General features: G+C 42.9%; 1 protein-coding gene across 2 annotated transcripts in view; it reads right to left on the reverse strand.

Moving 5' to 3' along the window:
* Positions 1-14,369, reverse strand: part of LOC102404328 (prolyl endopeptidase) — a 133,526-nt gene that overhangs the window by 52,716 nt on the left and 66,441 nt on the right. For both annotated transcript variants that reach the window (XM_006061937.4, XM_025294657.3), the window contains exons 8-9: positions 10,159-10,350; positions 6,091-6,288 (exon numbers count right to left, since the gene is read on the reverse strand). In XM_006061937.4, coding sequence (XP_006061999.3) covers positions 6,091-6,288; positions 10,159-10,350 — 390 coding nt within the window. The remainder of the gene's footprint in view (positions 1-6,090; positions 6,289-10,158; positions 10,351-14,369) is intronic.

Below are 14,369 nucleotides of genomic sequence, written 5' to 3' on the forward strand. Positions count from 1 at the left end.
GCCCAAAGTCAACAGCCAATCGGGGTCTCTTGATGGGAACTCTGGGACTATTGCTTCCTGACACCCACCCCTCTGTGGACACACACGTGCAATCAGGGACCAAAGACAGCCTTTCAGGGGAGTCTTTCAGAGTTGCCTTTAAAGTTCTGACTATCCGAGTGCACATTACACATTGATGAATACACAATAAACTTTTAGCTATTTTAACCACTAATTAAAATCCCATTTCCTTAATTTAATGCTGCTGCTGCTGCTGCTGCTAAGTCACTTCAGTCGTGTCTGACTCTGTGTGACCCCATAGAGGGCAGCCCACCAGGCTCCCCTGTCCCTGGGATTCTCTAGGCAAGAACACTGGAGTGGGTTGCCATTTCCTCCTCCAATGCATGAAAGTGAAAAGTGAAAGTGAAGTCACTCAGTCATGTCCGACTCTTTCTGACCCCATGGACTGCAGTCTACCAGGCTCCTCCATCCATGGGATTTTCCAGGCAAGAGTACTGGAGTGGGGTGCCATTGCCTTCTCCGAATTTAATGCTACTACATTCTAATATTTAATATCTAAATCAAAGGGACTTCCCTGGTGGTCCAGTGGATAAAAATTTGCCTTGCAATGCCAGGGACATAGGTTTGATCCCTGGTCCAGGAGGATCCCACATGGCGTGGAGCAACTAAGCCTGTGCACCACAACTACTGAGCTCCCACGCTACAGCTACTGAAGCCTGCATGCCCCGAGCCTGTGCTCTGCAATAAGAAGCCTGCACACTGCAACTAGAGAGTAGCCCCCATTCTCCATAATGAGAGAAAGCCCAGGGGCAGCAACGAAGACCCATCACAGTCCCCAAAATAAAATAACTAAAACTTAACAACAAAAAAAGAACTAAATCAAAGAAACAATAAGTAAGATAAATCATTACTGTTTGAAAACAACAACACTGCTATCGTTTATGAAACAGAATTAGTCATCCAGAGTGGCTGGTGTAGAAACAGCCCTCCCACATAATACTTTAAACATATGCTGTCAGTATATGAAAAATCAATTTAGAGATCCTGATACTTGCTGCAAAACCAGAAACTAAGCAGTTACTCCCACAGGGTACATTCAAACTAATTGATCATCTGATAAAATGGCAGCGTGCTTTCTTTTCAACTCCTCTGTGTATATATGAACTTCACTAACAGCTGAGAAACAGCACTCTGCTCCCCACTGGCAAAGAGCAATATGTTTAGATACTTTAACAAAAAGACTGTTAATCCCCATGAATGTTATCGCAATTCCCATGCTTACAAATTATTTTAAGGTTTATAATATAATCATACAATATATGATTAACACTGACAGTGGGGAGATGCCTCATAGGACTGAAGTACTGGCTTTCTTAGTCGAAGCTGTATTTGGATATTTGTTGGAATATATCCTTATACATAAAATATTTTCAGACTACATATCCGGGCATACATTCTAAATTACCAAACATACTGAGTACTGTACTTGCCCAGATAAATGTAGTCTTAAGGGCAAAGGCTACCTTCACATATATGTTAATTTTTGAAAAGTTTCATTAGTACCTGCCCCACTTCCTCAAAACACCAAAAGCATCTCCATCCTCAAAAAAAAAAAAAAAAATCCAAACCACCCAACAATGACAATGAGACTGCAGAACAAGCATGAACCATTTAAGCCCTGGACTCACCCCAGCATCACTGTTACCTGAGCTATAGTGAATCACCAAGGATGGGGAGCCAGGATTCCCAGCTCTAACTACCAACCAGTTCCTGGGGCAGTGCCCTGAGGTAAGTCACCAAAGTACTAGAATGAAATTTCTCAAGTGAAAGACAGTGAGTAGGAAACACACTCTAAATGCCTGTTTATCTAGAAAAATCAAGACATCAAAGCCTCTAGCAGAAGGATGAAATTATACAACATGGGCTGGCTCCTGTTGGGAGAAAGGGTGCCAAGTGCCTGATCTCTGTTCTTCTGTCTGGCGCAGAAGTGGCACTTTGGAGGAGGCTGGGTTACACCTAAAGGTACCAGTGCTTAATTTACTTGATGGATATTTTCTATTTTCAGATCCATCTGGGTCAGTCCAGGTGAGCCCACTGCAGAATCATGTTGTAACACGAATCCCTATAGCCTAATGATGTTTTGTGTCCTGTCTCAATTGGTTTGCTAAGTATAACAATCCAGTATCGGATTGGAGAAAACATCCTAGAGTCATGAATCAGAGAGGATTGGTTAGGTGATCTCTAGGGAATAATTTCAAAGTTTAAGGGCAAAAGAGAACTGAATTCGGAAGTTCTTTAAGACCGGAGGAGATGTCTTGGACTTGAGGAGATGGGTCTCCTGATGAAAACAGTGCTTTAACAAGCCTATTCTAGCAAAAGGAAAGAGAGAGGGGCAATCAGTTCAGATATTCCTGCTATAATTGGAAATAAATGTAAGGAGATGAAAGAGATGGGAGTTAAAAGGAAGGGACAATTCTAGGAGAAACCGCAAAAGGATCAACAGAGGAATCTGGAAATCTGGATATGTAAAGAAAAGCAAAAGAACTCGGCAAAGATGACCCATGTAGACACTGTTTCATCCAATTACAAGTTGGGTTTTAAGGATATTAAAATTAAAAAAACACAAACAAAAACAAGTCTCTTAAAATGTTTGCACTCTGATCATTTATCCAAAGGAGTTGAAAATGTGTCCACACAAGAACCTGCACACAGATATTCAGAGCAGTTTTATTCATGACTGCCAAAAGTTGGAGGCAACCAAGATGTCCTTCAGAAGGTGACTGCGTAAGTAAATGGTGGAACATCCAAACAATGGAGTATTACAAAAAATAAACAAGCAAATAGTAATAGCAAAAAATAAATAAGCCATTAAGCCATGCAACAACCTTAAATGCATATTACTAAGCTAAGGAGCCAATCTGAAAAGTCTATATAATCTATTAATATGATTCCAATTATAGGTCATTCTGGAAAAGACAAAGCTACGGAGACAGTAAAAAGATCAGTGGCTGCCAGGGGCTAGGGGGAGAAGGGATGAAAAGGGCAGAGTGCACAGACTTTTTAGGGTACTGAAATTACTCTGCATGACACCATAAAAACACATACTGATGGATACAGGTCATTATTCATTTCTCCACACTCAGAATGTACAACGCTAAGAGTGTGTCCTAAGGTAAGTTATGGACTTTGAGCAATTGTCATGTGTCAATGCAGGTTCATCAACGGTAGCAACTGTACCACTGGAGTAGGGGATGTTGATAACAGGGGAGGCAGTGCACGTGTAGGGACAGGGAGTACACAGGAAATCTCTGTCCCCTTCCTTCAACATTGCTACGGACCTAAATCTGCTCTATAGCATTTTTATGCTTTTCCCAAAGAGTCTGGGAAAGCTTCTTTTATTTCTTCTCCCTGTTTCTCAGAACCATGCAACTGGGATGGCTGTACGGGATTGTTACAACACACAGAAGTCTGGAATGAACCTTAGACAACCCTCTCAGGTCCCATGAATACAGCATCACTCGGCTCAACCACTAAATGGTTTGAGCCGCAGGGAATAAGTGCATTGTGCTCCAAACTGCCTTGGTTGCCTGTTTTCCTCCAAGTGCAGTCACAACTCTCCTAGAATTGCCCCTTCCTTTTAACTCCCATCTCTTTCACCTCCTTACATTTATTTCCCATTATAGCAGGAATATCTGAACTGACTGCCCCTCCCTCTTTCCTTTTGCTAGAATAGCCTTGTTAAAGCACTGTTTTCATTAGGAGACCCATCTCCTCAAGTCCAAGACATCTCCTTGGGTCTTAAGGAACTTCCGAATTCGGTTCTCTTTTGCCCTTAAACTCTGAAATTATTCCCTAGAGATCACCTAACCAATCCTCTCTGATTCATGACTCTAGGTTGTTTTCTCCAATCTGATACCCGATTCTTATACTTAGCAAACCAATGGAGACAAGGACACAAAACATCATTAGGCTGTAAGAATTCCGTGGGCCTGTTTTCTTCCAAATGGCTTTGCTCAAGACATGCCTTCACCATGTATTTCCATGGGAAGCAAAGTCAGCAGGTGTACACCTACCAGGTGTATCAGGTGTCCACAGCAGTGGGCGCAGCAGGTACTTTTGGCCCTGGAGCTTTATTTATAATTTAGTGTCTGTTGTTTACTGCGGCAGTGGACACTCAACTTTCGGAGACCAGTGCAAGACAGCCTTTGAAAAGCAGACATGCATGTACATGGACGTGTACATATGTACACACTGACCATTTCCTGCTTTCAGGGAATCTAGTTTAATTATTTATTTTTACATTTGCTTCGAAAGGTCTGAGCCTGGAAGCCCTGTTCTCTGATTTTAGGTATCAGATTACATTAAGGAGAGAAAAGACAAGGCTGGAGGCAAAACAAATTAGGAAAAGACGAAGGAGAAGAAGAAAGCATTGCAGTGACAAATAAAGCTAGCTCAGGAGCTTCCTGCTGGTACAGAATCAGGAACACACTTCTCTTTCCAGACTTCACGGCCAGAGTCACAGATAATATTTCACTGCTTGGCACAGAACCCATCATTTTATGCTAGGACAATGAGCTCTTTCATCTTCGGGTAATGATGAACTTGTCCCTGAAATAAATGGCCACATGGGGTCACTGAAGGTGGTTTACAGGCCTCTGGAGACTCTGGCTTTTATGAAGAGCAGGTGAGTCAGCCTTGCTCTGTTCTTGTTGCTCTTTATCCATTAAAACTGTTTAAAGGCTATGAGGTTTTCCAAAGTTCAATTTCTAGAACCAGTGTAAGTTGAGGAGAGCAGTGCAGACCCCGCAGCACTGGGCTGAGAGGAGGAAAGCAATTTTCCTTGGTTCCTGTCCACTGGCTGCCACTGTCCTCCAGGCTCTGGGGAGGAGCGGTGAGGAGCAGCACACCCTGACGTGAGGCTCCTGACCTGTCAGAGCAGGGCTCCTGGCCCTGGTTTCCGCATCTTTGTGAGATCCTCTGAAAGGTGCGTGGGTCAGTAAAGATTCCTAGGTGTCCCAGATGGACCATGAGACTTATGTACAGAACATTATTCTTTTGATTTAATAACCCTGACGGCAACCTGCCGTGACGGTTAAGATTCCTTGAAGACTGCCTGTTCTGCGACTCCGAGGCACACACAAAGAAGTGGATCAGCCATCACTGTCATCTGCCAAACCCTGGGAGAGCGACAAAGTCATTTCTACTCCTGCTCGGCTCTCCCCTACATCTGCTTTATTTGCCAAGAATCAAACGACCGCAACAAAACCGGCTAGGACAAAAAGGACGATGAAGGAGCTTGAAAAACAAATAAGGAACGTGCAGACATTTCTTCAGCCAGATTGCTTTCAGGATAAGGTCTGCCCAGTCAACTGCAAACTGCCAACTGGCCAGGCTCCTGGGACAAATCAGGGTGTTCGAGCTTTGGCTATAACAGAAATGCTGAATGCAGCCAAGTGCAGAAACAGGAAAAAACCCAAATAAGCAAAGTGAGTGTGAAAAAACCTAAAAAAAAAAAAAGTATACAAAGAGTTATGTTTACTTTGGGGAAAATTAACTGATGCCACAAAATTGCAAATGTTTTCTTCCTTTTCTACTAGAACCAAGTAACAAGTCCCCCCCACCCCATATGATGTAAGATTATACTTTTAGAATTTTAATTTAATCCAGCTTAACAAAAGCGGAATGTAGTCTCAGTTTTAAAACAGCTTTTAAATGTCAGATGTGACTACAGATTTTTTTTTTTTTAACACTTTTAGTTATCTGTGCTGTGTGTTTTGATATATATAGACTAAAGGCTGAATCTACGGTTTTACTTGTTCATACCGATTTTTCAAATCAACCTAAAACAACAGCTGGTCCTGTCCCCAGAAGAGAGACTCAGGATATAAGATTAATGAGAGTGCAGTTTTAGGTGTTCACATTTCCCTTTGTTCTGAGCGTCCGTTTTACCCGTTTATATTAAGTAATTCTGGCTGTAACACAGCCCATGTGATTTTCAATATAACATGGCATCATATTTCAGTTTATCAAAAGAAACCCAAACGGGAGTGTGATTTTTAAACTGGACCGTGTTGGTGAAAAGACTCTCACCTGGAGATAAAAAGGAAGTAAACTGATAGAAGATCTCGGTGTCCTTCTTCTGACCGCTGTAGCCCACGATGCTGCCGACCTCCAGCGGGAAGGTCTTGAGGAGAGCACCAGTGGCCAGGTCGTGAAGCTGCAGGGTGTTCTTTACGTCGTGCAGGTAGCACAGCACCAAGAAGTTGGACCTGACACAAGCCACCCACTCTGAAAAGATAAGGACACGTAAAACCTAATGTGGCTTTGAAAATTAGCCAAAAACACACTCATTTCACCGAACGACAGTTCTGGGGCTCTACACTGTGCTCTGCAGCGCTGAGACTGGCCGAGTGATTTTATCATTGGCTTTAATCATTCGTTGCGTTTTCGGCATATCCCTCTAATAAATCATTGCCAATGTCAGGTCCAGAGGTGATGACACATTCTCCACCTGGGACCAGGAGCCTTTGATGATCTCAATAACGTGTGCAATACAAATGACCCTGCTGCCCTATTTTGTGTCCAGTATCATGTTACAGGAGGTACAGATGGAAAACAACAAAACCTGAGTCATGCTCCTCATCTGCCAAGATTGTTTATTCAATAAGAATGTACCAAACCCTTGCTTGACATGTGCTTGGTGCCCTGCAAGGGCTGGACAGACCAGCAAGGAGATGAGGTCACTTCTGCCCTTGAGACACAATCACGTAAAAATATAAGTAGTAACATGTAAACAAAGGTGAGTGAGTGGCTGAGATTCAAAACAAGTGGGAGCCCTTGAGCAAGTGCTGAATTACATCTGGGGGACAGTGAAGGTGGGGGTGCCCGGGTGGTGTTGGGGACAGGGCAGCTGCCTGTCAGGCGTGAAGGTGGGAAAACACAACTCAAGGAACGAAGGCCAGAGCTGGGGATAAGAAGAGAGAAAAGGAATATGAATGAACCAGGAAGGGCGAATGAACCAGGAGTGAAGCAGGAAGGGAGGAAGAATGGGAAAGAAAATGAGTGAGAAGCCCATTTTCAAGAAGAAAACCGTTGTCCCTTTTGGGGGTGAGTGGGGTTGGTGGTGGGAGGTCTGATGGGGGTCTGGTGAGCTGGGTGGGGGAACTTTAGTTCTGACTCGGTCATTACTGCGGAGCTACTGTTGGACCAAAGGGTGACATACACAAAGGGTGACGGCAGTGGTGGGTGTACACACCCCACGGCTGACCGGAAAACCACGGAGTACGTGGAGGGTGGAGAAGAGCCCAGAACCCCAAGAAGCCAAGCAGAGCCCCACATGGAGCTGGGGCTAAAGTCTGGAGAAGGGTAGCCAAGAAACGAAGGGCATCTCCAGGAAGAGTCACCAGGCCGCGGTGAGGAGGGGGAATCTGAGAGTGAGGCAGAGACAGGAATTCCGCCCCTCCCTTCCGGTGCCCAGGCTGCAGCTTCAGTGTTGTGTTGTCGGCGATGGAGCTGGAGAGCGGAGGTAAGCGAGCAGAGGAGCAGAGGAGGAAGTGGAGGGGGCAGGCCTGAGCACAAGCCACCGTGCTCTGGACAAGATCGGCCAGCGACAAGGACAGGCCATCCAGAGAGACAGGCTGTGGCAAATGCAAGCCAGCACAGGGCTGTAGGGAGCAGCTCAGGAATGTGGAAAAGATGAGCCTTTCCTGATTTTCATGGTATGGAGCAGGGCAAGGGGCTTTTACTGCTGCTTATGTTTATAACCCAGGAAACTAGCAGCTCACACGTATGACATTATCATTGCTCAACAAGACATGGCCAGAGAGAGCTCTGAGGGCCACCAGGGGCCCCAGTCTCGTCAGGTTCTTTAGGTTCCTACTGCAAACTTCTCAAGTCAGGATATAAAAAACAACTATTACACCTAAAAGTCATTTGCTCATCCGCCAGTATGATTTTTTTAACGTACTTCAATCAAGCAATGTATTTCATGTGGCTTTAATGTTTCAAAGAAAGGGGAGGGGGGAGGAAGTAAATTATTTCTGTCAAAAAAATAATCAATCTGTGTTAACTACGAGTACATCAGGATTCTAAAACAGACAAAGGGAATAAGAAAAGGACAAGGTGATTTGTAGACTGTCGTTAATAAAAGCTCTGACTTAACAGCTGTACTTTATGATTCAACTCTAGTTTTTATTCTCAGTAGGGCATTCTGTGCTAATGATATATTGCAAATTTATCTGTGCTTCTCTTTGAATTGACGAGTTCTAGTGAATATTGAAGGTTTCCCCTTTCCAGTGTAAAGAACTTATAACCTTTCAGAGGGAAGGTTATAAAAATACATCACCGCTCCCACAAATCTCAGAGCATTGATTTGCATTTCATTAGATCTGCAGGTAAGACAGGATTGTCACCTTAAGGTATAGTTAAAACTGCTTTGGGGGGTGGGTGGGTGGGCTTTAAAAAGCAGAAAATTCACACGTGTTGGGAAATATTTGCATTTCTGATGGTTCCATACAAGAGAATCACTGTTCCAACCTGACCTTCACCTGAAAAGCACCCAGGGCACTCTTCATGAAGACTTGTGCCACTGTCTCCTTTGGACCCACCAAGGCCTGAGGGGCCCTCCGGTGGCAATTAAGAAGTGCGCACCAAGAGCTGGATCTTATCACCTCTGGAGGGGATATTCTGTCTCAGTTTGCACAGAAGCCAAAGTTGCTGCAAACCGGTTTCCTCACATGAAGATGTTAACGGAGAGGGCAGGAAACCTGTTCTAAGATTCTTGGGTCCTTCATCCAACATATGAGGTTTAGAGAGTGAACAGAAGGTTTTGAGGAGACAGATGAACAGGCTTCCTTGGAAAGAGCCCCTGTCCTGTTGTTAAGTCCCCTCCCCACCAGGAGAACTCAGCTGAGAGAGATAGAGCACTGATGCCTAATCCAAGCTGAGAAGCAGGTATGGACAGAGAAGAGCCTGGGATGAGCTGCGGTCCTGGGCTGCAGATAGGGGCTGAGCAGGTAAGGGCATGGACAGGGCTGTCTTGGGTCCCGTCTGATAGGACTGCCCGAGGTGTAAGAGGCCTCCATGCAGAAGCGGGTGGATGGGTGAGCCAGGCGTCCAGGGGCACAGGGGAGCGCATGAGTGAAGCACTTCCTGAGACTCAGCTGTAATTGTGTGCCCCCTCCTGCTCTACAAGCCAGGCCAGGTGGAGCTATATGCAGGCACAGAGCATGCTGCCTTGAGCCAGGGAGGAAGGGTCCTTACTTTTCCAGGATGAGCACCTGGATCTGACTCCAATATATGTGCTTCGAGTCACTGAAAAACCCATGTCAGGACGGCTTCGTCGGACACAGGGCTACTCTGCTGTTTTCACAAAGAATTATTTTCCTGATTATACACCTTATACCTTCACTTGGAATGGCCCTAGATTTTATTCCTATTCAACCCATCAGAAGTTCACCTCCACAAGCAAACTCTTCCTTAGCTTGAGGTATTTGACTCTCCTTTTGTGTCAAAAACTGTAGCAAAATTAGTGAGTTTCATTTGAAGTCAAATCCAGCTTTCAGGCAATAAGTAACTTATAAAGCAGTATATCATCTTTGGAAAATCACTGAGAAAATGAATAAACGGGAATTTAAAGGGGTTGTGAAACATGATGGACTCAGAAGTGATGCTCTTAAGACGTTATTGTAGCACAGTGCACACAGCAGCAAGAGCAATGGATCTCAATTAAATCTGACAATAATCTCTCTTCTCTTCTGGTAAGAAGACTATAAATCCAGCCTAAGATCTACAATAGATATAAAATGAACAGCCAAAGTTATTCCAAAGCTAAAAACTAAGGATTCTGAATCCAAGTAGTTTAAAAAAATTTAAACATTAGCACTTATTATCAGATAATAGCTACACAAAGACAGCCGATACTTAATAAAAAAGCTCCGCCTTTGAAGGTCTGGATTCATACCTTCACAATTTTTATGAAGATCCCACACAATATTGTGCTAATTATAAAACACTTGGCTGCTCCATTAAGACTTTTCAGGATCATAAGTTGAAGGTTCTTTACCTTGTAACCGGTTACCAGAGAATGAGAGATACACCGATGTCTTGACATTCTTACCAGAAACAAAAGCGCAACCTTCAAGCAGCACGTACTCTTACCTAAGACGTCTTTCTCGTGCTCAGGAACCAGCACCTTCCACCTGGACTCCTCGGGGTCCGTGAAGTCAATGTTGATCAGGCGGTAGTTAGGAGAATGGCGATTTGTCTTGAACGTGAAAACCGTGCCCTCGTTGGTCACGTAGTCATACTCTCCTTCGAAGTTGTCGATCAGCTTCACCCACTTCAGGATTCCTGGTGAGAGACCAAGCACCTCCGTCACCTCTCTGGGGTCTGAAGTGGTGTGGTTTGTGTGTAGGGAGGGGACAGATCTTTTCTGTCTACAGAACACAAAGCAGACACAATGTTTGGAAGATCTAAGGCACGAGACAGGGCGAGGATTTCTGTGGGTGAATTTTAAGGTTTCCAAAAACCTCAAAGGAAGCTTTTCCAAAAAAGCCTGGCAATGAAGATGAGTGGCAGATTCTCTGTCCAAGGAATCTGTCTGAATCCCTGTAATCCAGAACATCCTCTTCTAAGTGGGTCTCAAATCTAAGCACGTCTTTCTACCCCCACTGCCATCACTCCACCCCAAGTTTTCCTTCCCTCTGGTTACGAGCTCACAACTGAGGAATACTGCATCCCCCCAAGGGACTCCTGGAAGTGTCTGCAGACCTGCAGTGGTTTCAACTTGGAAAGTGACAGGACGGCTGCTACTCTCTGCCTCTATCTAGTGGGTAGAGGCCAGAGATGTTGTTTCAAGATACAGAATAGTGGCCTGGACAAAGAGTCAGCCATCCCTGAATGTCAAGCGTGCATAGCTGGGAAATCCTGGTCTGCAGCATCAGCTTTCTGCCTGGTCTTCCCACCACAATGTCTTAATATCTTACACTGGTCCCAGTTGGTACCCTTCTTAGAAATCTCCCCATGGCTCTCTGAATAAAATCCAAATTCCTTCTTATGGTCTCCCTGGTCCTGCATGTTAGACACCTTGCCACTGAGCCAACCTCAGATGCTCGAACTTGTGCCTCACCTGGTCCTCCGGCAACACTGGCCTTTGGCAGGCTCCTTACGACATGCTTCACCTCAGGGCCTATTGAACGCTGCTTTGCCTGCCAGACCCACTCACAAATCATTTCTTCACAGCACTTCTCTCAAGATATACACAGCTGACCCTTGAGCAACACTGGCTCGAACTGCATGGGTTCATTTAAAGGAGGGTTTTTTCCAACGGTAAATACTGCAGTACTTAACACAGGATCTGTGGTTGGCTGAATTCATGGATGCAGAGGGATCATGTATCCAGGGGGCTGACTATAACTTCCACGTGGTTCAAGGGTCAACTGTACCTAATATGCTTGTTTATAATTTGTCTTTTTTTTTTTATTCACTGTTAGATATTCAGGACCCAAATAGAATGGCACCTTCAAAGGTACAAAATAAAACTGGTGTTGAACGCAAGGGGGAACACTTCCCAATCCTTCTGTTGTAAGAACTAGTCTGCTGAAAGGTCATCACTGCAAAGAAACCTTAAATGCATCCACCATCATCATCATTTAAATGGCTTACTAAATGCCACTTTAATATAAAAAAAATCCACTGGGAAGACATCTGGTTCATAACATATCAGACATAAATATTCAGAGGACATCTCAAAAATTTTATAAACAAGAAAGCTCTATGACTTCTAAACTGCTCAAAGGCAAGCCAGACCTCAACTATTCTCCAATGAATCTCCTACCTTTAATTTCACAGTGCAACTGCTACATTAATTTGGATAGTTCATTTACATTCCTGGCGATTTTACATTCATTATCTAATTCATCTCCATAACACAACATCTTTATATAATTTGTTGTTGAATTAAATTAATCAGGGAAAATATAATCCCATGGTAGTTTTTCAGTTACACATAACAGGATTAAAACCCCAGCTCCAGCCAGTATTTAGCCGCATGACCTTGAACAAACTCTTTATCCTTTGCTGAGCCTCACATTCTCAACTATTGAGAAACAGTAAGCAAATGAGAAAGTTATTATAAAGTAAGTAGTAATACTCACCCCACAACAATTATTATTTTAAAATAAACTATGGGAATTAAAAATAATAAGATAGGCAGTTAAAAAAAAAGTTAGCTTTCCCACATATCAGTAATACCTGTTGGAAAACAGTGGGGGCAGCGGGGGACCTCATTTACATTAGAAGCAAAATTAATGAAATACTTAGGAATGTACTTAACAAGAAATGTGGACTCTATGAGAAAAACTCTAAAATTTTTCTGAAGAATCTTAAAAAACAATAAAACAAAACCTAGTAACTGGAAACATATACCATATTCCTTGATGGGAAGACTTAATATTTCAAAGATGCAAATAATTCCAGAAGAAATCTATAAACTTAACACAATTCCAAATGCTTTTTAGGGGATTTGACAATACTGTTTAAAGTTCATCTGGAAGAATAAGCACTTAAGTACAATGGATATATTTTTGATGACAAAACAAGAAAGAACTTCTTGTACTATGATGGCCTGAGCAAGCCCTCTACTGCTTGAAGGTAATTATTATTCTTTTATGGTAATCACTTTCTTATTTGTCTTTGTTCACTTTTTGCCTTTACATACAGCCATGAATACATTAGTCTAATTGCCTAATTTTTACATTTCTAATATAATGAAACCATACAACATGGATTTTTTGAGACTGATTTCTTTCTATTCTTGGTGTCTGATCTGACAGTGTCTTTGTAAGATTATTTATCCTCTGGTTATCATTGTTGACTTCTGGTTAAATCCTACTGTATACAAAGAACACACTCTGTATGATTTCAATCTTTTTAAAATTGTTGACAAAAATTTGTGGCCTAATTTTTCTTAAGTGACTTTAAAATGTTTATATGACTGAAAAGAACGTGTATTTTTCAGATTTTTGCTGTGATATGCTAAGTTGCTGTTTACAAAATGAAGCAGGGCAAAAGCTAACAGAGTCTTGTCAAGAGAATGCACTTGGTCAGACCAAACACACTTTTCCAACAACCCAAGAGATGGCTCTACATATGGACATCACCAGGTGGTCAATACCAAAATCAGACTGATTATGCTCTTTGCAGCCAAAGATGGAGAAGTTCTATACAGTCAGTAAAAACAAGACCGGGAGCTGACTATGGCTCAGATCATGAGCTCCTTATTGCAAAATTTACACTAAATTGAAGAAAGTAGGGGAAACCACTGGGTCATTCAAGAACAACCTAAATCAAATCCCTTATGACTATACAGTGGAAATGACTGATATTCAACAGATTAGATCTGGTAGACAGAGTACCTGAAGAACTATGGATGGAAGTCTGTAACACTGAACAGGAGGTGGTGACCAAAACCACCCAAAGAAAAAGAAACGCAAGACTGAAAAGTGGTTGCCTGAGGAAGCTTCACAAATAGCTGAGGGAAGAAGAGAAGTGAAAGGTAAGGGAAAAAGGGAAAGATATGCCCAAAGGAATGCAGAGTTCTAGAAAACAGCAAGAAGGAAAAAGAAGGCCTTCTTTAATAAACAATGCAAATAAATAGAGGAAAACAACAGAACGGGAAAGATCAGAGATCTCTTCAGGAACCTGGAGATATCAAGGGAACATTTCATGCAAGGATGGGCATGATAAAGGACAGAAATGGTAAGGATCTAACAGAAGCAGAAGATATTAAGAAGAGGTGGCAAGAACACACAGAACTGTACAAAAAAGGTCTTAATGACCTGGATAACCATGACAGTGTGTCACTCACATAGAGCCGGACATCCTGCGATGTGAAGTCAAGTGGGCCTTAGGAAGCACTACTAAGCAACAAAGCTAGCAGAGGTGGTGGAATTCCAGCTGAGCTATTTAAAATCCTAAAAGATGATGCTGTAAGTGCTCCACTGAATATGTTAGTAAATTTGGAAAACTCAGCAGTAGCCACAGGACTGGAAAAGATCAGTTTTCTTTCCAATCCCAAAGAAAGGCAATGCCAAAGATTGTTCAAACTATTGTATGATTATGCTCATTCCACATGTTAGCAAGGTTACACTCAAAATCTTTCAAGCTAGGCTTCAGCAGTACATGAACTGAGAACTTCCAGATGTACAAAAGCTGGATTTAGAAAAGGCAGAGGAAGAGATCAAATTGCCATCATTCACTGGATTACGGGAAAAGCAAGGGAATTCTACTTCCGCTTCATTGACTATGCTAAAGCCTTAGTGGATCTAAAGACTGTGCTCAAGACTGTGTGGATCACAATAAACTGTGGG

Source organism: Bubalus bubalis, chromosome 10 (assembly GCF_019923935.1).
Source record: "Bubalus bubalis isolate 160015118507 breed Murrah chromosome 10, NDDB_SH_1, whole genome shotgun sequence".
NCBI classification, from domain to species: Eukaryota; Metazoa; Chordata; class Mammalia; order Artiodactyla; family Bovidae; genus Bubalus; species Bubalus bubalis.